Below are 23,455 nucleotides of genomic sequence, written 5' to 3' on the forward strand. Positions count from 1 at the left end.
CTGGTTGCCTCTTTTTTCTGGCCAAAAAAAAAAAAAAAAAAAAAACCCACCTCAGGTGAATTGTAGGTCCTTGAAAACCTGGAGAAGGGCTATTTCACCTTCTGAACAGACGACACAGGCACTTGTTTCCTCAAATTTTTAAAACAGGAAGCGGACTTTTAGCCATTTCCAAATTCTTCCTCCTTTTTTCTCTTCACCCCCAACTTTTTGCAGTCTCTGCTGCCTTTGGATGGTTATGGGTCCAGGAAATGGGTCCCTAGATCTGCCATCCTTGCCTAGCCTTGGACTAGGGAGACGGCCAGTATATTTCAGATTATGAGGCATATAAATGCACTGCGTAGTGGTTGTCTTACAGTATCAGAGTGAGAAATGCTTGCTTCCACATAAACGAAGGAGATGGAGGAGTACAGGCGTGAGAGAGCTCCCTCTTGAGATGCTCCAGCTGTGTAATGAAGGTTTGAGTTTATAGCAGATTTTTTTCCCTTGCATTTTTTAAAACTCTACCCACTGAGCTTCTAATGGTTGAGTATGCAGTGGTGTTGTGAATTTCTGTGCATGTCACTGCTGCACATACTCTCCAGGTTGAAGTAAAGGAATATTAAAAGATAGGGCAGCCCTCGTTGTTCCTGCCTTTGTGTCCTCCCGGCCGGCTCTCTTGCCTGCCTTCAGTCCGACTTATCTGCCCACTGCACTCAGAACGGAACAGCTGCTGCCCTGTCCTAGTAGGAGGGCTGGCTGGGAAAGAGATACGAGGCATTGACCCTGCAGGGCAACTACTGAGTAGCTCTTCCTCCTGACACTTACGGTATGTTGTAACTTCCAGTACTTGCAAATGTATGGCCGTTAATTCCAAAGCAAATGACCTCCAGGGTAAGAAGAGCTGGGAAGAGCACTTCCTGTTTGCCAGCGCATGCCGTGTTGCAGCCGGTTTTAGAAGTGACCTTGTGATGAAGTTTCACTGCCTTCTAAATGTAAAATGTTCAGTGGCCATGCTGGCTGGGAATTATGGGAGTTGTAGTCCAACATAAGTTACATATGCATAGCACACACTCTTCTGTGTGCACACAGATACCCCTACCTCCTTCAGCTTATGTAGCCGAGCCTTTTGCTAGACAGCTGTTTAAAGAGATAAAGGAGTCGGACCCTTGCAAGAGGAGCAGACAGATGGAAAAGAAGGACTTCCATGACTCTGCTAAAGCTTTATATTATTCTGTCTGTTCCCCATTTAAAAGCTCTTATTTGATGGTTCATCCTTACTATTGATTAACAGCTGTTTTGCCTTGCTGTTACTCCTTGTTATGTTGTTAATTTTATTGCTTTGGCTACCTTGAGGTACAGTATCTGCAAGATAGCAGGACATACAGTATATTTCATTAAATATTGTGGGCTCCGTCCTGATGTTTGGGGGTTAAAAGAAGAGACTTGGATCTTGAAAGAATGAAAACAAATTTACTTTTTTGGACTGTAAAGTCCCAGAATCCGCTGGTTCAGCATGGCCAATGAGAGCTGTAGTCTAAAAAAGTAAAATGTCCGAGATCTGGATTCAAGACTGCTGTCCTGAGGGCTTTGGCCTTTTACCTATCCTTGTCTCTTACCTCTCTGGGTTTCTGTTCTTTTCAGATGCGCTGGCTCCCTCCCTCAGAGGCTACTTCTCAGGGCTGGAAGTCCCGTCAGTTCTGCTGAATACTGTGTAAGTGACTGGGAAGCACCCCTTGGAAAAATGCTCTCGCCTCGGCTGATTTAGTTATTTAATTTCATTTATTTAAAATATTTTTACCCCACCTTTCTCCTGAAAAGGACCCAAGGCTAACACTTGGGGGGGAGGACAAGGGTTGTGGTTCTTTGTATTTGTTTGTGTGGACGGGGTAAGGGCCTGTGACCGCCCCTGCTTGACGTGGGCCCATCAGGCTGAGGCCAGACCTCAACTAGTTACTAAACACTGTCTCCTTGATCCATGTGTACCTCCTTTCCAAAAGAAGCTATCATTTTCTGGAAAAAAGACAACTCTGTAGGTGGCTCTGTTGTGGATTGGTGGAGCTTTGACGTTTTCTGAAGTTATAAATATTTACAAAAGACATGTTGCAGTAAAGGCCCCCTTTGGTGAAGGAGGTTCAATGTCTTTTCCCCCTTGTGGAGAGAGATGGTGAACATTTGGGGGAGGAGACTCCACACCAATGGATTTGGACCACAGCATTTAACTTTCTGCAGCCTAGTTTAAGGAGGCGTCGCTTTTCCTTCCCAGGAATTGCCTGTACTCCTTTCAATGTGTTCAAGCCTTGATGAACTAACTCCAAACCAATGCCTCTTTGCCATCCACTTGCATGACTTTAATGGAAGTAGCTCAACTGCTCTTGAAATGTGGCATAAGTACTGAAGTCATACCTACATTGTCTGTTTTCAAATCTGTTTGTTTGATATGATTCCCACCATTCCCCTCCCTTATTCTAGCATATTGTGGCTGTGTGAGAAGCTGTTTAAGAAATTATTTACACCTCTGGCAATGTTTACATGAACATCCTACTATCCCTCTTGCTGAGAAACAGTTATACTTTGTTTTAAGGATTTTATGAACTTAATTACCTGCTCATATGAACCCGGTGCCTGTTTAGGCCTATCAAGCTGGGATAGTTGTGGGTATCCACGTGGTTTCTCACAGGGAGAAAATAGCTTGGAAATAGAGCTATACCTTATTTTGACATTTATATTTATATTTTTTCTACCAAAATAAAAAAAAAATAGATGGTGGGGAGGTCAGTGGATTGGTGAAGAGAAATAAAATATTAAAATTCTGTGGTGAAATTACAAACAAATGAAATTGAAAACCTCATGGCACAGTGGTTCTAAACTGCTGTACTACAGCCAAAACTGTGCTCAATCCTAGGTTGCCAGTGTAGCGGTCCCCTTTATTAGGTCAATGGGTCATGTTTTGTTATGTAATTGTTCATGTATATTCATGTTGCTGAGAGGCGGAGCCGAGAGGGATGCTATAAGAGGCGAAGCCTGAGAGAGTCAGTCAGAGTAAGTGTGAGAGAGTGAAGAGATAAGAGTGTGGAGTTTGGGGAAATCTGACGAGTGATTAGAGTTAGAAGTGTATTATGAAATAGAAGATTGTTGTTAATAATAAATTTACCTAAAGAAGATATTCATGAATCAATTTCAATTTATGTAATCAATAAACAAAAGTTATATTTAAGCGACTTTGAAGTGTGGACCTGGTGGCAGCAGTGTAAAAGAGGGGATTGTTTGCCTTCGTGTGCTCTGAGTCTTGATGGTCAAGAAAGGGGCATGAGGGTGAACGCCACAGCCCGCTCAAAGTTAATTCAGCCTTCCATCCTTCTGAAGTCTGTAAAATGAATATCCAGCTCGGGGGGGGGGGAGCAATGTGTAGCCTGGGTAATTAACTTGTAAACTACCCAGAGAGTGCTTTAATTGCTATGGGGCAGTATATAAGCAGCGCACTTTACTTCTTTGCATCAGCATTTAGCCAGCAGTTTAAAAACTGACAGCCTCTGAATGATATTTCTGACAGCCTCTGAATGATATTTCTTTTTCCAAAATCAAAACAACAAAAAATTGACTTAGGTGCCTAAAAAGCTATAGAGAGGAGGTGAGGAGATAAAGGTTCCCCTTGACATTTTGTCCAGTCGTGTCTGGCTCTAGGGGGTGATGCTCATCCCCGTCTCCAAGCCGTGGAGCCAGCGTTTGTCCATAGACATTTTGCGTAGTCACATGGGCAGCACGACTAGACATGGAACGCCGTTACCTTCCCACCGAGGTGGTCCCTATTTATCTACTTGCATTTTTACACACTTTCAAACTGATAGCAGGACCTCATTTAAAGTTCACTTTCAGATTTAAAGCTCCCAAGATGTTGCATCTAACAACAGCTCCTTTCTTTCAAGCAAATAAATAATCTTTACTTAATCATCTGCAAATAATCTTTGTCAACCTTTTTACCCCTCCCCTCTTGTGGTGTGTGGGAGGGATGTGTGAGAGCCTGAGAAACCATCAGACAGAGAGTTCTCCCTGCATCCCCTGAACTAGCCTGGATCCTGCTTGAGGTGTTAACACTACACTGCCTAATATTCATGTACAATCAGCTTTGTCAACCCTCTGAAAATAAAAAGCAAACAACATGCAAGCCTTTTTGTCCTTTGCTGCTTTTCCTTTAAAGTAAAAATGAGCTATACAGCCATCACCCACCCCCACCCCAGCTTTGGCCATTTTTTAGCCAAATAAAACAAATGGCTGTTTAAAAAATAATAATGAAAACTTCCCTGGCTACACATCAAGGTTATAGAGCTGTAAACCATGTGGATGCTGCCCCGAAGGTTATTGAAAGCCAAGGTTGCAAGGCTGAAAGACGCAGTCCAGAGCTTGGGAAAATCACCCTTCTTGGACTACAGATTCTGGGAGTTGTGATCCAAAGAGACAGAGACACAGAGAGAGAGAGAGAGAGAGAGAGAGAGAGAGAGATGACATGCTTTTGAGAGAACCCCAGAGTCTGAAAAATCAGAAAAGCAGTTTTGGGAAGCTTCTCCCACCTCCAAGAGGTTGCGGATGCTCAGTGGCTGGAGAATGCTGGGTGCCAGTTGAGGGAAGGACTGGTGGGAGTCGGAGAGGAATACTGTACCCTCGCCCGTTGGCTGAAAAACAGCACAGGAGCCTCTCGCACTGTAACTTTTTGTTGCACACGATCACTGGCTTTCTCTCTCTCTTTCAAACACACACACACACACACACACACACACACACACACACACACACACACACACACACACACACACACACACACACACACACACACACACACACACACACACACACACACACACCATTAAGGAGCCCTTGGTAAGCTTCCAGGTGAACTCCAAAATGAATTCCTTGGAACAATTTGACAACCATCTTCCAGAGCCTCTCCTTTCCAACTTCTGCTCTGCCACTACTCGCTGGAAGACAAGCAAGCCACTAGAGTGGCTCCAGCTGCCTGAACCCGGTTTGCCGCATGTGGGAGTAAACGTTCCCTCCGTGCACACCATGCTGCGGGGTAGGTTTGTGTCCATCAGGCCAGTATGGGTGGCTGTGTGTTCCTCGGGTTAAGACTTCAGGGTGGGCTTAATAGGTTTGTTTTGATTATAAAGGTATCCGGTGGCAGTTGGTGTGCACAAGAACACAGCCTGAAGTACTGTACCTTATTGATCTGCGGCATTGCCCTGAGAACAACTGCATAAATACAGATATCAGATTAGGCTGAAGAAAATCTAGATTTAGAAGTTTGGTGGCTTTTAAAAAAAATTAGTTCACAAAACTTGAACAAATGTCAGTGAAAACAGAAAGAGGATGACCTCAGATCCCAGTTGCAGGGGGAGAGGGAATAAGGAGAGATGCAGTGATGATGAAACAGGCCTTTCTTTCTGTGGAGGCCTCCTTCATTTCCTGAAAAGAGCACTTCAGGGGAGGGCTCAACAGGGGGTGTCCTCTGAGCCCGATTCAGTCCCCGGGGTGGGGAGTGCCTGCCCTCAACTCATTTGTGAACTCAGCTGCTAAGGTGGAGGGTGGGCAGGAGTTGAGCACAGCTGCAGCAATTTACCAAATCTTTTGAGAGGAAGTGAATCCTTTCTTGCTCCAGCCTTTGGCAAATGAAGTGGTGAGGGGATTAAAACTCTGGCAGGCGCTTTTCTTTCTATCCCATGGATGGGGTGGCGGGCCAGGCTATAAAATGAAACTGGTTCAATTAAGATTACCTCTGTGCTCCCACCTATGGTCTTCCTTTACTCAAGGTGCCATTAGCAAGAATACTTGAGAGGACAAGCTCTGTAGCCTCACCTTCTCTTAGCTTGCAGAGAACCAACCATATACAGTGGTGCCTTGCATAGCGAGGTTAATCCGTTCCGGATTAACCTTCGCTATGCTGAAGCATCGTTGAACGGGACAGAAAAGCCCATTGGAACGCATTAAACATGGTTTAATGCGTTCCAAATGGGTCAAATACTCACCGTTCAGCGAAGCTTCGTAATGGCCGGCAGCCATTTTCGCGCCCTCGCCTTGCTTAACGAGGGCGCCAAAACGCTGCGCGTGGCATTTTGGGCCATTTCTGGGCTTCCGGCGGCCATTTTGGCCGCCGAACAGCTGATTGCCGGGCTTCGTTTTGCGAAGATCGGTAAGCGAAACGCTTACCGGTCTTCGCAAAGCGAATTGAGCCCTATTCAAAAGACGTTAAGCGATCGCATTAGCGATCCGAAAAAACGGATCGCTATGCGATTTCGTCGTTATGCGGTGCGCTCGTTAAGCGAGGCACCACTGTAATGTATTTTTCCATGTATAAGACGCTTTTTCCTGAAATCATTACACTAAAAATTGAAGGGTGTCTTTTACACAGAAGTAAGCTGAGATAGCTGAGGAGAGAACAAAAGGGCACATACCTTGCCTCTGTAAATATGCTTCCTTCAATCACGGGGCTTAGCTTCCTCCAATCATGAGGCTTATGGAACTGATGTCAGCTGATGCTGAACAAACCAATTGGAACACACCTCCTTGGAGGTGGAGCCTGTCGGCTCAGGTTCAACAGGGAGTCTTAATGTCTGACCATTCTGAGCCCAGAGGCTGAATCTTCAAAGCTAGGTTTTCTTAATTTGGGGTTTAGAAAAGGGGGGGCTTATAAACAGGGGCATGTTATAAACGGAAAAAATACGGTATGTGCTTCCTTGATGACAGTTCTGCTTGTTGAAAAGATTTCTCTTCATTTAAATGTTCAGGCAGAATTTTGGCTGCCTGGTTTTGATTTGCTGTCTTGTTCTTCTGTTTGTCCTTTGTTTTTCTCCAACTGTGATTGTACTGTCTGTTTATAACTTGCTCTATGAGTTGCGTTTTCTGTTGTTGGCTGCCTTGAGTGGCCTAGTTTCTGAACCAGAACAGGTGATTATAAATGTCCTTGCAAACAAAGAGGGAAATGAGCAGAATTGTGTTTTGTCTTGCATGTCACCTAGGGATTTTACTAGGGTGTTCATTGGGGTGGCCCTCCAGCTGTTGTAGCAGAGTACTTATTACCCATCACTATAAACAGTGCTAGTTCAGACTGATGGGAGTCACAGCTCAACAGCATCTGAAGAGTCAGCCCGTCCCCACCCAGTGTATGCAATCTCTTCACTGCCTATTTTTTCTCCTCATAGCCAGTATCTTTGGTAAGTTTGACTGAGAGATTGTGGCTGGCTTTAAGCCACCCAGGGAATGGGATGGCTGATCAGGGATTTGTGACGGGTTTTCCTTAGTTGTGTACTGACTAGGAAAGTGACATGAACCCCTAGGCCAGGGATGGAGAACCTTCAGGGCTTTAATTCCCAGCCTGTACTGGCAGTGATAGACTGTGGGATGATCATGGTGTCTCCCCTGCCAGGTAAGTTCACCACTCCTGCCATAGGTAGATATCACTAGACTGAATCCAAATGCTACTTCTCTACTGCCAGCAGTACATTTCCCTCTTTCGCTGTCTCCGATTTGGTATACTTCCTGATATTGTCTTCAGGTGCTGCAACCTCATCATTTATATCAGTGAGATTTAGTATGAGGTTTGCTTTATCCTTTACTTTAGTACCAGCAACTTAAGCTACAGATCCCTCCTTCTGATCATTCCAACTGTGAAATCTACCCCATGGTATTTTACTTTAATTTTTGCAAAAATATGTGCCATCAAGTCAATTGTGACTTATGGCAACCATTTAAAGCGTTTTCCAGATAGAGAAGACTCAGAAGTGGTTTGCCATTCCCTTCCTCCGGGTTTACCCTGGGACTGTGCAGCTTGCCCAAGGCCACACAGGCTGGCTGCTCTGGAATGTATAGTGGTGAATTCAACTTTGGACCCTGGCTCTGTAGCCAGGTACTTCCACACACGGAACTGTTTGGCCATACAGTATTTTTATTCCTGTTCCTCCCACCAGCACATTTGAAAATGAAGATGGTGTAGTGTTGTTCTCCTTTAAATTCAGTGTATGTCGTTCCCCTGATATATTTAGCGATTTTATTTCCCAAAGTCCAGCGAACATGTGTGATTAGGTGGTGCTGGTGGGTTTTTTTTTACACCCACAGCTTATATGTTATTTTCATACCAGCACATTTGTGTGTGTGAGAGAGAGAGAGAAATGGCAGGGCCAAGGAGAAAGAGCAATGTGTTCGAAATTTAAGGTCTAATGTTCTTGTGGATTATTTAAGGTCTAATGTTCTCCTTCTAAAACCTGGAATGCTTTAGACAAGCAGAGCCAAGATGCGCAAAGGACCATATTTGGAAACAGTTCCTTCAACAGTTTCCTCACCGCTGCAAGAGGAAAGCCACGCGGCAGAAAAAACATCCTTCTCAGAAGTTTCACCCTCCTATTACAGTGGTGCCTCGCTTAGCGATGTTAATGTTGCTAAGCGATTTAATTGCAAAGCAATTTTAAAAAGCCCATAGAAACGCATTAGAACGTGTTTAATGCGTCCCTATGGGCTTAAAAACTGACCTTATGCAAAGATCCTCCATAGGGGTGGCCATTTTCAGTGCCTCTAAAGCGAGGCAAAACAGCGGCAAAACAGCGGCCATTTTGTTTTTCCTGCGGCCATTTTGGAACCACCGATCAGCTGTGCAAAAAGGGTCGCTTTGCCATGATCGCTTCCCCGCGATCATCGCAAAGCAATTTTTCCCCATAGGGGCCATCGCTAAGCAATCGCTCTGGCGATGGCCAAAACCCCATCGCTAAGCGATTTCATCGCTCAACGGAGCGATCGCTAAGCGAGGCACCACTGTACTCTGTTTGAGCCTTATGGGATAGAGAAAGGACTGACGTTCTAGTTCAAGACCTGGAGCAAGAAATGTTCCATTTGTGTAGCCTTTATAATTAAAATTGTAAACCGCCCGGAGAGTGCTTGTAGCGCTATGGGGCGGTATATAAGTCCAAAAAATAAATAAATAAATAAATTGTGTTCGGAGTTCCCCCTTTTTCCTTCTTCTCAGTGTTTCATATGAAACTCCCTTTAGTGGGCAGACTTGGAGAATTTAGTCTCTTGGTTCAGTTATGGGGAGCAATACTGACATTAAATTTCTTGCAAATACTGTTTTGCTTAAATTGAGATTTGATAAGCTTTTCAGAAGATGCTGGTATTTGTGGTAACCTTCACATGTTGTGCATCCAGTCTGCTTTTATGATGTGAGGAAGGATTGATTCACAATAGTGTTAGAAATGCCCTTTGTCTTATTACATGTTTCATTCTAAAGAAGCACAGAGTGTGTGTAATAGTGCATCTATCTTCCTCTCACAGGTACCAGGTGTGTGATGGCGGCTACAATCTGTCTTGTGGGTATTAATGCATTCTTCCTAAGTCGCTACTGGTATCTTTCCTTCATCTTCAGACTTGCATTGTGGTAGGTAAGTGAAGGCTCTTGATCTGGGGGAGCTGAACAGCCTTATTTGCTCGGCAGGGCAAGCCAAGACCCAGGCCCACTATCTCCCTCTTCACTGTGGTGGTTGCTTTGAATCAAGAGGAGCAGACCGGTAGAGGCTGCATAATGCTCTTTCCATGTATCTTCCAAATCAAAGAAGTCAGTGAAAGACGGAAATTTCTTGGGCTGTGAAAATATCAGTTGGCTGCTTTTGGGTTACACCAGTAGCTTCTGAGTTGCACACAAATTTGCAAAATCTTATCTGATTTAGCAAGATGTTTGAAGGGCTTTTTTAAAGCCTCGGCCTTCCGTGATTGATACATCTGACCTAAAAGGTCAGAATGTGCTGTGTATTGACAGATCTGCAGGATTATGACCTCTAGGGCAGTGGTCACCAACCTTGGGCCTCCAGGTGTTCTTGGACTTCAACTCCCAGAAGCCTTCACCACCACCTCTGCTGGCCAGGATTTCTGGGAGTTGAAGTCCAAGAACATCTGGAGGCCCAAGGTTGGGGACCACTGCTCTAGGGAACAGGGGCAGCCAGAGACTCCCCTCCTTCTCCCTGTTCCAAGACTGACTGTTCCTGATTGCCATCACCCTTCCCTTGATTGTTGTTGTCTTTCTAATTGGTGTATCTTCCCTGTTTCTTAGCAGGCTTGGAAAAAAAAACCTCACACAAGCTCGGATTCCTTCAAGACTTTGCCACAGCCTCTATCACACATCTGCTTCTTAGAAATTAAAAAAAAATATTAAGTAGTAATGTGTTCCTCTTCTACACTGTATAAAATGTTAAAGAAAGAAGAATGCAAACTCTAAAAAGCATGGGGGAACATCTGGTTGGAAAAGGTATTTTCAAGCAAAACAAAGAGAACACGTATTTTTGTATCAAGCATTTTAAGTAGAAGAGTCTTATGCTTGGTTGAATTACTAATTATGTGCTTGACTTTTGAATGCCTGTAATTAAGTCTCCTTTTCCCTGTCCTTTTAAGCTGCATGTTCAAGGCATGTTTTTAAATTCTGTTCAGATTTTTAAAAGTGTATTGTTAAAATATATATAGACATTTTTGGCTATCTTGGCTGGGAGCCCGAGATGATGTGTGTTGAACATATTAAGTGTTCTTGTTGTACATGTACATGTTTATCTTAATTGTGCCAAATTATATTGAGCAAGACAATCAGAAATACCTTTTTTGTAACTTTAGGCTGTATTACAGTTTACTGTTTTGCATCAGGAACAGAATCTACTACCTGATTCATACTGTATTTTCTGTATTTCATCACATAATTTGGAAATATGGCTGTAAGGAAAACACAGGAACGGTGGAAAGCCAAGGGAAAAAGCTAAATGCATTTCTGTGACAATCACAGCTGGATAGGATGGGGGCATTATTAGGAAAGGGGGTGCAGTTGTCTGTATCACACACTTATCAGCATGCAGTTGTATACCCTATGTGCTTACCCAGCAGAAAAAAAGGGGAGGGAAATAATCTAGTTGTACGCATGTGTTCTGCAAGGAATATGGATTGCCATCATCCCTACAATCTATATGTTTGAAAGAAATGTAATGCTTTGCATACATGTGTCTTTGAAATATCGGTAGGTTAGGTGTCAGTACAGTTTGGGAGAGTTATCTTTTGGATATAATTCACAGAACTGACTGGCCACAATAACAGGAAGATTCTGTGCATTGTAATCCAAAAAAGCTATTTTACAAAGCTCAGAACAGTCATAGCATTTATTCCTGGGAAACACAGGAGGGCAGCCAAGCAAAGCTTAGCTTCTGCTGTCAAACCAGATTCTCCCATCTCCTTTGCCAATGGCTTTTGCTGGATCTAGGCCCTTAGTGAAAGGATTGTCTTGTGAGCACTTAGTTTTTGCTAACAAGGTATTTTCCTGAGCAGTCGCACCTGTATGTGCCCATTTGTTGATCTATAGAAGCAATTCTTATAAAGAACCAAGCCAGCATCCCCACCCACTCGGTGGTGGTGGTTTCACATTCTCTGTAGAGCAGTGGTCCCCAACCTTGGGCCTCCAGATGTTTTTGGACTTCAACTCCCAGAAATCCTGGCCATCAGAGGTGGTGGTGAAGGCTTCTGGGAGTTGTAGTCCAAGAACATCTGAAGGCCCAAGGTTGGGGACCACTGCTGTAGAATACATGCAGGGTGCTATATTCTTTGTACACTTGGTTTAAGTACACAGTGGCTGCAGTGGGCAAAAAAAAAACCAAAAACCAGTTCCTGCTGTGACTTGTGTAGATCCAAGACATTGTGCCACTTCTTAAGACAGAACTTGGTAAAATTATTTGGGGGGGAGGGGATGCCTGTAGTCACAAGGTTGTGCCCCCACCGCATGTGGCAAGAGCTGTCCCTGGCATCCTTTGCATGTAGAAGATACTGACACCCAGTTCTTTCATACTATATGATGTATGTGCTGATGTACCGCTAGATGCTTTTCTCTTAAAGGACCAGGAATTCTTGGTGGCCAAGTGATCATTTGGGCTGGATTGGATGAGACACCCCTTTTTAGTCTGATTAATGTCACCATTTTGAGGTGTGACACGCAGAATCAAGTGAATGTAACTTACCATATTTTTCTGTGTATAAGATACCCCATGTATAAGATGCCCCCACTTTTCTAATCCGAAATTAAGAAATCTAAGTGGGGATTAGCAAGGGTAGGGGGAAAGGGATCAAAGTGCTGCAGGATCACTTTGATCCCTGCTTTCCCCTCCACTTGTTTTTGTTCTCTCGTCACCTTACTTCTGTGTATAAGACAACTCTCAATTTTTAGTTTAAAGATTTTAGACAAAAGTAGTCTTATACACAGAAAAATATGGTATATACTCTGTGATCTGACAGTCTAATACAGTCAGTTACATGGTATTGAGAACACTTCACTCTATTTAATAATGGTACATAAAATTGAGGTCTCAGTGATGTAACTAGACAACTGCTTAACACACATAAAAACACAGAGAAGCTGAAACTTAAGCTAAATTCTCCTTGTCTGAAGGTGATTATGGAAATTACAGAGTATACAAATCCTTGTTGCTCTCTACTCAGAATACTATCAGCAGAGCCCCTCACTGTGTTCTTGTAGAATCATTTCTTGGGAAACCTGTACTTACTCATTCAAGTTACTTCACCAGCAATCATATCATTAAATAAATCACAGCAATACTAGGCTTCGTAGGGCTATTTATTGGGTAACATTATTTTTAAAAGAAAATAATATGGTTTTAGAAAATAAAGCTACTCTGCTCATGTTCTTTCTGGCTGAAAACAGGCTATAAGAATTAATCTGCATTTTCATGGGACACTCCTCTAATTTCTTTAGGCTGGGATCTTATAGGTGCTTACCTGGCAGTAAGTCCTACTGAATTCACGGGGATTTCTAAGCAGACAGGCTTAGGGTTGCACTGTCATTCAGCAAGCTGGGGTGCTCATTTCTTCATTGCAGGGGTCTCTTCTTCTGTCTCAGATGTAGCTTTCCTTGCTGCTGCATACATTCCATGCAGTTAGAAACCCTCTTGCTAGAAACTTAAATCTCTCTCGGCATGCAACTGTAGGACTGGGGAACATGCAGCACTTCAGATTTGCTGTCTTTGAACTCCTATGGATCTTAGCAAATATAGCTAATGAGAAGGACTGATGGGAGCTGCAATTCAACAAATTTAAAGGGCCACACACCTGGCACCTTTGCCCTACAGTTACTCCACCACTTCTGTTAACAACACTGGGTCAGATGGTGTTCGCTTTCTCACTGGAGTCCAATGTAATTCAACTTCTTTGAATCTGCTTCTGTACTAGGTATTATTACTCACCATGACAATAAGTGATGTCACAGTCTTTTAAAATATGTTACAGGAAAAATACAAGTGTAATATCAAGAAGTCTAAGCTTTTGTTATAGCAGAACAATGAAACAAGTGGATTGGAAAATACTCTCTGAAAATACTCAGAAAGAAATGATGAGTTGAACAAAATTGCAGTGTGGCAGCAGGTGTTAAATAACGCTAAAAAGAAATGTGTTGGACTTACTGAGCAAAAAAGTGATTTTTATGTATCACCTCTTTACAATCACTGAAACAGATGATGCTTCCAGTTTGTTTATGATTTTTTTAAAAAAAGTTGTTGAAAGGTACTTTTCTATTGTAATTTTCTAAAAATAAAAACAATGAGTATAACTTCCTTATGGCAGTCGACTGTATCACAGTGGTTTTCTGCTCTGCACCATTTGAGAAAATTTATGTCACTTGTGCTAGTAAATTGCTTTTTGGAATTGATGACCTTGAATTATTTAGGATATTGTCAAATGTGCAAACTTGCTATAGCTTTGGATCGAGGAGTTTCCTTCCATGAAAAGAAAGGATCCAGTCATGTGAATTGCTTCCACTTGATTTTGCCCCTCCCTCTGCATAAGAGTTTACCCCCATCAGCAGAGTCCTGCTTGTGTTGCTTTTTTTTTTTTTTTTTTTTTGCAGGGGGGGAGTAGGAGTGGCAGGAAAGCCTACTTCTCTAGCCCATCCACACAAGTGTTAATCTGGATCTAAGTCATAGCATCACTGATAAAGGGATTCCATGTGAAAGAGTTGTAAAAAAATAGATGTAAGGGAGTCTGACTATGACTCTTCACTCTGATGTCTAAACATGCTGAGACTTGGTATGTAAACTGTGTGATCTTGCATATGAGGATGATGAACTGTAACATTCCTCTCCTTGACCTGCACGAGCATGAACAGTTTCGTGGTGCTATTAACAGGAGAACAAGTTTTGTTTGTATGTGTGGTGTGCATTTAAAATATTTTTATCCTTTTTCCTAAAAATGACCCAAGGAAGTGAATACCCTATGATACAAATTGCATAAATGACAATGGTGGCTGCTTGTCGCCTGGTCTTTCAGGCCTGAAAGCACTGGAAAAGGCAGACTGCTTGCAGTTTTTTAACCAACCAGCCAGTTTTTCTAGGTATGTGTGGTTCATTTCTCAAAAAGAAAGGACATTAGTTTTGTGTAGAGAAAGTGTGCACAAATTACACAGAGCTTGAGGGGGGAAAAAACCATTCCTTGTCTTGCTTTTCCCTGAAAATGCTTGAAAATTACTCTGTCAAAATGTCTCATTGCGACAGCCTAAACACAATGCACAAAGAATTTTGTGAACATTCTTCACAAGCCTAGTTGGGATAGACTGCCCAGAGTCCAGTAACCCTGACTCCTAGAATAAGAATGTGTATGTGTTTTTTCCTTGAGGTTCCTACAACCTGTACAAAATATTTCTATGCAGAACCTTTATCTTTTCTCTTTGTGAAACTAGGCACACACATTGCAAGCAAAGAAAAAAATGGTTGGTAGGTCAAAGAAGATGGAGGCAGTCCACATGATGCTTCTAATTTTTGAAAGCCCACATAAGCAAGGTAACGGTTATTAGAGTTTTGCATGATTTGTGCTGACAGAAAATCGCTCCCTGGCAGACAGAAATGTCCTGCACATTTCCGATGCTCAGATTTCCATTCATATTTGTATCCAAAGATATTCCTCTATTCCCAGAAGATGCCCTGTCCCAATAGACTTTGAGAGAGCTGGTTTTCTGCAGTTGCTTTACTACCCTTGTAACAGATGTGCTGCAGAGTCCCTGAACTCTCTTGGAGGGGATGAGACAGACAGAGAAGGCTAGAGGGGGCAAGGGAAATTGTCAAGAATCATTGCTGCCCCTCCTTGCATGGGCATAAACTGCCTCACTGTGGAAGGACATCACAGAATACATTGGTGGATCAAATGGCAGCCCTCCAGATGTTGTGGAACAAAAAACTCCCTGCAGTCAAGCAAGTGTAGACAGTAGTGAGGGAAGGTGCAAGTTATGGCCCAACAATAGCTTCAGGGATGCGTTTTGCTCAACCATGGAATACAAATCCAAGGAAATAAAAAGAACAAAAATCCTAAGATTAGTTTAGATAGGCACAGCTATTAATAGTTTGCCCACTACTTGGTCTTATATACATTGTGCAGTGCTGAGAAAACGCATTGTAACTGCTGAGTCTGTGTTGATTAGCCTGTAGTGGTTCATTTAAAACTGCAAGCCATCACATAACATGTGATCCTATACAGTATGAATGAACAGGCGACTTGCCACCATGGAGCCTCGTGGCACAGTGGTTAAAGTGCTATACTGCAGCCAAAACTGCTCACAACCTGGGGTTCAATCCCAGGTAGCCGGCTCAAGGTTAACTCAGCCTTCCATCCTTCCGAGGTTGGAAAAATGAGCACCCAGTTCACGGGGGTGCGGATGTGTAGCCTGCATAATTAACTTATGAACTGCCCAGAGAGTGCTTTAAGCACTATGGGGCGGTATATAAACAGCATGCTTTGCTTTTTTCCTTATCAGATTAGAACTGTAGTTCTGTTCTGAAATTAACTGTTCTACAACTTCAAAATCAGACACTCAAAGAACTAATCTGAACCTGAAGCAAGTTAAGCATCTTCATTAATTAAGTTAATTTCTTACCTGAGTTTCTTTTGATGTAATCTGAACACCTGATTGTCATCTTGGATAGGCAAAGGTGGCTGGAGAACAGTATGAACACACATTGGTTAACTAGACAACACAGTGAAAATAGCCAGCTGGCTACTTCTGGACCTTTTGCTGTGTAAGCAAAATGTTTTAATATTTCTCAATCAATACTATGAGACATTCCCCAGGTGTGTCTGATAGAAGGCAAAGGAACATCTAGCGCTACCACAGTTCCCATCATTGGTCATGTTGGCTACGGCTGATCAGAATTAGAGTCAACAACATCCAGAGGGTTACACAGTCCTCAGCCCTACACCCACATTAATATCCTTAGGAGAACTCATCTCAGCTTCAACAAACCTGACGGCATTATTAAACTCATCCGCTCACCACTCTTCGACCTTGCAGGGAGGCTTGTCATCCTGCCTCCTGCCAGGAGTGGCAAGCATCTCTACTACCAATCTATATTTGCTTATTTGGGAGCAAGTGAATTCACTGGTTTCGCTTCTGAGCTGACATAAAAATACAGTGGTAAGATAAGTAGTATGCAGCTGAGTTAGTTTTTCCATAGTAAGGATGATGTGAATTGTATCCCAGAGGAGGGAAACTGAACCAGGACCTATAGAGGACCCAATGGGAACTATGAAGGAATCAAGACCATGAGAGAAGGAACCTGGAAATGTCACACAGATTGCAAAAACATTGAACAAACATAAAAGTGAAATTTTGAGTCAAAGCCTTGTGGCCTGGGTGGATTGTATTAAACAATAAGAATGGTAGTGTACACCAGTAGTGTCATAAATTCAGAAGTGCAGGTCTCTCCACAAGACTTAACACATTCATGAACACACACACGTACAGTATTCTTTCTTTCCAAGGATGTGTGAGCACACATTCACATGCTCCAATTTATGACTTAGCTGCAACTACAGGGGTTGGGGGCAGGAAACAATGGGGAGGGGAGGGAGAAGCTTCCATCCAGATACAAGAGGTTACTTACCTGTAACTCTGGTTCTTCAAGTGGTCCTCTGTGAATTCATACTAATACACACTAATAGGTTAATCTGCACTCGAGCAGAGCAGCTTCGGAAACTTCCACAGCTTTAAGCACTTGGTGCTGGGACCTCCCCTACACCTGGCTATATAACTCCGCTCACGGCACCTAGCCCTCAGTTCCAAAGAACTGACCGCTGCTGCCCAGGATGCCATAGCACACATGATGGACAGTGGGGAGGAGGGTGGGACGTGTGAATTCAGAGGACCACTCGAAGAACCAGATTTGCAGGTAAGAAACCTCTTTTCTCCTTCATGAATACACACTAATGGGTGACTGGCAAGCTGACTAACCAGGAGGAGGGACGTCATAAAAGTGCAGAAGCCAGGACAGCTCAACCTACCGCAGCCTGAGCCTTGGGCCAGACATCCAGGCGGTAGTGTGAAATGAAAGTAGACATAGTGGCACATATGGCAGTGTGGCAGACATCCGCAATGTCCACTCCATGGAGAAAGGCCATTGAGGATGCTACATCTCTAGCAGAGTGAGCTCTCAGCGATTTTGGAAGAGGAGTCTTTGCCAAGTTATAGGCAAGACGGACGGCCTGGACCATCCATCTAGAGATGGTCCGAGAGGAAGCTGGTGCTCCAAAGGAGGAGCCAGCAAAGGTGACAAGGAGACGCTGTGAGGCACAAAAAGTGGTCATGCGATGCACATCATACGACAGACCACGCTTCCCATCTAGAGCGTGCAGTGCTGTCTCACACAGAGAAGATGGAGTGGGATAGAAGACAGGAAGAACAGCTGGCTGGTTCAAATGGAAGGCAGAAAATACCTTAGGGAAGAAGGTAAGGTCTGGCCATAAGGTTACTTTGCAGAAAAGAGGATCTGCTCTTAGTGTAGCCAGTCCTCCAGCCCTGCAAGCTAAGGATATCGCCAGGAGAAAAGCAGTCTTGAGGGCTAGCAAGCAGAGCGATGCTGACACCAAGGGCTTAAAGGGAGGCCTCAAAAGCTGCTAAAGAAGTAATTGGAGAGACCACTGAGGTGTGTTCTATAGACAGGGCACATATTCTCCAGGCCTCGGAGAAATAGCTTGCAGGTAGAATGGGCCAGTCCCAGGTGAAACAGGTGAAGGGGAAACTGAAGGAATGCATCCAGAGATATTGGCCTAGTAGGCAAATGTCGTCTTGATGCAAAGTGACAGAACGCCTACCCATTAAAGGAGTAGGTCAAGAAGGTAGAAGGTTTGCGAGCATGATTGAGCATGTATGTTACTGTCGGGGAAGACTCCAAGCTGACAGGTAGACGGACACAAGGCCTGGATGAAACATCTGACCCTTGTCCTGAGATAGTAGGTGAGGGACCAGCTGCAGCCTGATGTATTCTGCAGCTCATGGGAGCAGGATCGAGAACCATGGCTAGCGAGGCGACCAAGCATGACGTTTGCACACTCATGTTGGACTCGAACAACAGTTCTCTGAAGAAGGGGGAAAGGTGGAAACCTGTAAAGGAGGCCCTGTGACCAATTCATCAGGAAGCGCTCCCTAGGGAGTTACAGCTGATGCTGGTTCAGGAGCAGCACATGGCACACATCTTGTTCGTCTGGGATGCGAAAACGTCTATTCTGGAGTCGGCGAAAGATGGCATTGTTGAGAGCCCGCTTGTGAGGACAGGACTGTTTACTACGGAATTGTTCCTGCCTGCGAAATGTACGGCCACTGGATAAATGTGGCAAGCATAACACAATTCCGAAAGGTCAATGGTGCGAAAGAGAAGGCGTAAGGAGTGAGTGCCGCCCTGCTTGTTTATCTAATAAAGTGCAGTGGTATCGCCTGATGCGACCTGGACCACCCAACCCCAGAGTAGGGGCTCAGAGGCCCAAAAGGCCTTGGTGTTTGCCAGGAGTTCCAGCACAATGATATGAAGGCCGCCACCAGTGGCCAAGGGCAACGTAGTGGTGCAAACAAGCCAGACTGCCTGCCCGGCGGGCTGGCATCCACCACTGACTGAACCAACCGGGTCAAGAGACCAAAGGGTCTCCCTATGCATAGGGGGGGATCCCCACCAGTCCAGTTATGCAGCGAGTTCCAGAGTCACCTGGAGCAACGTGGATGGGTGGTCACAAGATATCTGAAAAGTGAGAGAAACCAGGCTTGAAGTGACCGCATCCTCAGTTGAGCATGCTGTCCAATGGCTGTAGTAGATGCCATCAGCCCCAGGGGTCAGTGGACCTGTAGGACAGGGAAGCAAGCCCCTGAAGAAAAAAACAGTGGGGTATATTGAATTCAATAGCATAGCCTGTAGCTACGATAAACAGTACCTAAATATTAACATGATGGAACACCAATCAGAAAGACGAGGGACCAGACTGGTCAACGACATAGAAGTTAGGTGCAGTAAAGAGACCGCTCGGTTTTGTGGTCCTGCCTGCAGATCTGCTGGTCAGGGCGCTGCCTGCCCACATGCCTATAGGTGGCGGCTGGTAACTTTGGGGTTGAGGCCTTTGACGTTCCCGGTATGCCCTAGGCTGGTAGGAGCATCACCAGGTACTTGCAGTTGTTACACCGCAAATGACCATGCCACCCTTCGGGAGCTTGGGCAAGTTATCAAGAATAACATCAGTTTTCTGACTAAAAGCCGCACACCAACAAACCGCCCAGGCAGAAGAACTTGTTATTTAGAAGAAAGAACAAGGGAGGTCAAAGAAAGGAAATATAAGAAATAGAATTTGTTTTTACTTGCGAAGTTCCAAACAGAGTTGCTACTACAGCGGCGGTCCAAAAAAGAACTGAGGGCTAGGTGCCGGGGGCAGAGTTATATAGCTAGGTGTAGGGGAGGTCCTGGCACCAAGTGCTTAAAGCTGTGGAAGTTTCCGAAGATGCTCTGCTCGAGCGCAGATTAACCCATTAGTGTGTATTAATGTGTATTCACAGGGACCACGAAGGAGAACAGCTCCTCTCCTTTTTCTTGCTTGGCTTGCGAAATGCAAGGGCAACAGCAGCTGACAGGGCTTTCTATTACCCACCCACCTCCTGTGCTTCCACCCTGCCTTCTCCTCCTCCTCAGCTCACCAACAGGACACTGGAAAACATACACACATACACAGCTGGTTGTGAGGAGGAAGAGAAGCAAATTCCAGGCAGCTTAGACTGAATTGCAGGATGGCTCCTTTCCTGGGCTTTAGTTGACACCTTGCGTGCATGTGCTGGCAAAACACCAAGCAGCACCCCAGCCATTCTAATCAAGCTGGCAGCAAGTGAGAGGGCAAGCCAGCCAGAGTTTTGACCACTTTGCTGTGCTGGTACTAAAAAGAGTAGTCTCCAGGCAACAGCGGTCTGGAAAATACATATGCAGCTACCTGAATGTAAGCCACAAAAGTGGAAGTAACTGGATGTCACTGCCATCACTATAACCATAGTTATCCCAACCTTCAAATCCCTTTTCATCAGCAGGTATCAAGAGCCTGGCATTCCCCAGGGTCCTCTCACCCACTGCCTGCACTTATAAGAAATGACAGGAAAAGCCAAATGGGCATTCTTTACACAATTTGTCCAACCTAGCTTGCCTTTCCTCCCTCCAATCTCTAAAAGCCTGGAAGAATTGTGATGAATTATAGATCAGAGGCATTACAACCTGCTTTATGTCAGTTCTCTCAGGCAACCATGCAAAATCCTGCTGGTTCTTCCTTTTTATTCCCCCTGTCCTTCCCCATAAGTCTCTGCCCTATAGATACAAGTATCAGGGGAGGAAATTAAATTACCTTTCTGTCATACCAATTTGTAGAGCAGTAGCCAATCGATCTGTATCTTTAGTGCCAACTGGGTAAAACTTAAAAATTATACTCTCAATTTGTGATGTTCAGGCTTTTAAGTGGTGCAAGCCATAGACTACATATGACATTCATGCTGAAATAGATTTACTGGTTGTGGACTCACAAGAAGCTGTGATCTCCTGCATACCTCAGAAAATATATACTCAAGAGAATTAGGAGCTTTCGTGTTTTTTTTTTTTCCAAAAAAGACTTGTCCTTACCTACTGCCTGATAGATAACGGCTAGCTCCATCAGCAGCAACTGCAAAACTGCCTAGAGAATGGAGAAGTTTTGCCTAATTGTCCTTCATGTTTCTAGAATGGAACATATACACACTGACAAGTTATTAATTTTAACCCGGCCACCTTACAAATGTAAATAATTAGGAAGACACATATTTTTGCCTTCATTCCCCCTTCCCCGCGCTTCTCACAGAGAAACATTATAGTGGCTTCATGCCAGGCCCATTAACAGCCCAAATATTGAAATACTAAACTAAAACATGTCATTTTGAATAATAATATATAGAAAAGAAACACACATGTATTAATATCTTGGTTTTCAAAATGGGGCTGCAGGGGTTGGATTCCTAAGTGTGCCAGATTGTTCAAGAAAACAATCCAAGTCCCCCCCCCCCCGATGATTGGATGGGTCATACAAAATGCCTAACTGACTCATTCTTTTCTCAATCCAATGAAGCTGAAACAAGGAATTGACTAAATTACGAAATAAAACCTGAAACAAAGCCTGTTTCTCCGGAAGTTACAGAATGATGGTGTTACCCTTCTATAGACATTTAGTAAGGATATGACCAGGGAAAGCAGCAGACAAATGAGCTGGGAGATGTACCTGGTATCAATCTTGCATTTGCAACAGAGGCTGACCTGTACGTTAGGACTATGGAGATTATCAATGAGACAAAGTACAACTTTCATCATCTGAGTGCTGTCTGCACAAATGACCAGTTGAGACTCTTCTGAAAATTAAGAGTGATCTTCAAGATAGTCCGAGCAGGATCATTTTGTGAAAAAAATTATATAAGGAGTCTTAGCCCAAATAAGGCATTTATGTATCAAATGTGTCTTTTTAAGCTGCATGCTAGGATTGTACAAGTTCTCTTTTGTCTTCTGTTTCTAGAAGAGAACAAACAGCCTTATTGCTGTTCCATCAATTCATAAATACACCCATACGGAAAGACCTGATCTTTCTCAAATTATTTTATTATAAACAGTTTTTTTATACTGATAAACAAATACTCAGTTTTATCTCTAAGTCAATCTCAGATGAAGAAAAGAAAATACCCTCAGGACCCCAATGAATTCTTCAAAGAAGACTTAAATGAACACGGATGTTTGCGTTACAGGTTGAACATCTCTCACCCTGATACCAAAAGTCTATGACAGTGAACAGCCTTGATCCAAGTTTGTGTTAGCCGATGAAATAAGAACTCAGATTTATCCTTCACTTCAAGAGCTGTTTCTTCTTGGTTGCCACAGGACTAGGAAAAGGAGGGGAGAACCACATCACATTATAAACAGGACCCTTGTCCTTCAGAGCTACTGAGCAGCTGCTCAGTGAACACTCCAATCTCACAATGGTCTGTTCAAGATGAGCCACTATTTAGTTGGAACCACATCAGAGTAATCCTTCAGTACCCCAGCCAAATGGTCATTGTGGGTCTTGAACCTCCGTTTCTTCTGAGAAGCAGGCTTCTTTCTCCTCTGAATAGGAGCCTGAAAAGAGAAATATGGGGCATTCATGTTTAGGGTATTTAAAAATAAAGCCGTTGAGAACAAGCTGGATCAGGCCAAAGGCCCATGTAGACCAGCATCCTGTCTCACCAGCACAGGCAAGGCGTAAGAGCAAGAGCTACCTCTCAAGAGGAGTTGGCAGCCCATACAAAGGTCTCTGTCTGTCTAGGGGGGAGCACAATACACAGGGGTGAAACAGAGATGCTGCTTATTTTGGAGTTCTCCAGGTCCAAGGCCACAAGCACTAGCACCACTACCAGGAGGGAGGAAGACATCTGTACTTACATTTGAAAACCACTCAAAAGAGACAGAGGAACTGGTCCATTAAAAAAATCAAATAGCTGTTGGTATCTACCTGGCATCCCAAAGCCTCCCAGCTCCAAGACAAACTGGGACAGGGGCCAGTAGAAGGAAAAGAACAACGGCCTCATTTGTGATTTGCAACTCTAACACAGAGAACCACCCTGTATCATTTTAACCCTGACACTTTTCCTGAAGTGTTTCAATCAACATATGCCTCCATTTAATATGAATTCCATTAATTCTGTCCATACTCAATTTCACGTAATTGACTCTTCAACACTAAATAGAATACATCAAGCAAAGCCAGCAAAGCATTTGTGGAAATCTGTAATGTTCTTACTATTTTCTTGGGGCCTGCATCCTGCATTGAAGAAATACCCTGACGTTTCAGATACTCTTCTATTTTTTCTTCATCCATGGAGTCCACAGGAACACTCCTCCAAAGTTTTTGAAATTCTAAAATGCCAAAAAGTGGCACTAATTAGATATGGCAATAGATATATTCATGAACAAGAATCTATCTTTATCAGTTACAGTTATGCTGCAATTGGAAGAAACATTGACACAGTCTTAAAACAGTGTCAAAACCTAATGAATTAACCTAATGAATTCAGATTCTGCCGTAGTAGCCATTTTCCTCTTGTGGAGAAGACAGCGGAAATGGGCAGGCAGGAATAAACTCA

At 43.7% G+C, this 23,455-nt stretch overlaps 2 protein-coding genes across 5 annotated transcripts in view; one reads left to right on the forward strand and one right to left on the reverse strand.

The window, feature by feature from the left end:
• Positions 1–11,330, forward strand: part of RBPMS (RNA binding protein, mRNA processing factor) — a 99,297-nt gene extending 87,967 nt beyond the window's left edge. The window contains exons 7-9 of one of the 4 annotated variants that reach the window (XM_072991871.2): positions 1,621–1,690; positions 9,289–9,395; positions 10,061–11,330. In XM_072991871.2, the coding sequence (XP_072847972.2) occupies positions 1,621–1,683 (63 nt within the window). In that variant the 3' untranslated portion in view covers positions 1,684–1,690; positions 9,289–9,395; positions 10,061–11,330. The remainder of the gene's footprint in view (positions 1–1,620; positions 1,691–9,288; positions 9,396–10,060) is intronic. The other 3 variants (XM_072991873.2, XM_072991872.2, XM_072991874.2) reach the window with 3 other exon arrangements.
• Positions 11,331–21,920: 10,590 nt separating this feature from the next.
• The window catches only part of GTF2E2 (general transcription factor IIE subunit 2), a 31,224-nt gene continuing 29,689 nt past the window's right edge, over positions 21,921–23,455 (reverse strand). The window contains exons 7-8 of the mRNA XM_072991875.2: positions 23,113–23,228; positions 21,921–22,451 (exon numbers count right to left, since the gene is read on the reverse strand). Of these exons, the coding sequence (XP_072847976.1) occupies positions 22,335–22,451; positions 23,113–23,228 (233 nt within the window). The 3' untranslated portion in view covers positions 21,921–22,334. The remainder of the gene's footprint in view (positions 22,452–23,112; positions 23,229–23,455) is intronic.

The sequence above is a fragment of the Pogona vitticeps genome, chromosome 2, assembly GCF_051106095.1.
Source record: "Pogona vitticeps strain Pit_001003342236 chromosome 2, PviZW2.1, whole genome shotgun sequence".
Taxonomy (NCBI): Eukaryota; Metazoa; Chordata; class Lepidosauria; order Squamata; family Agamidae; genus Pogona; species Pogona vitticeps.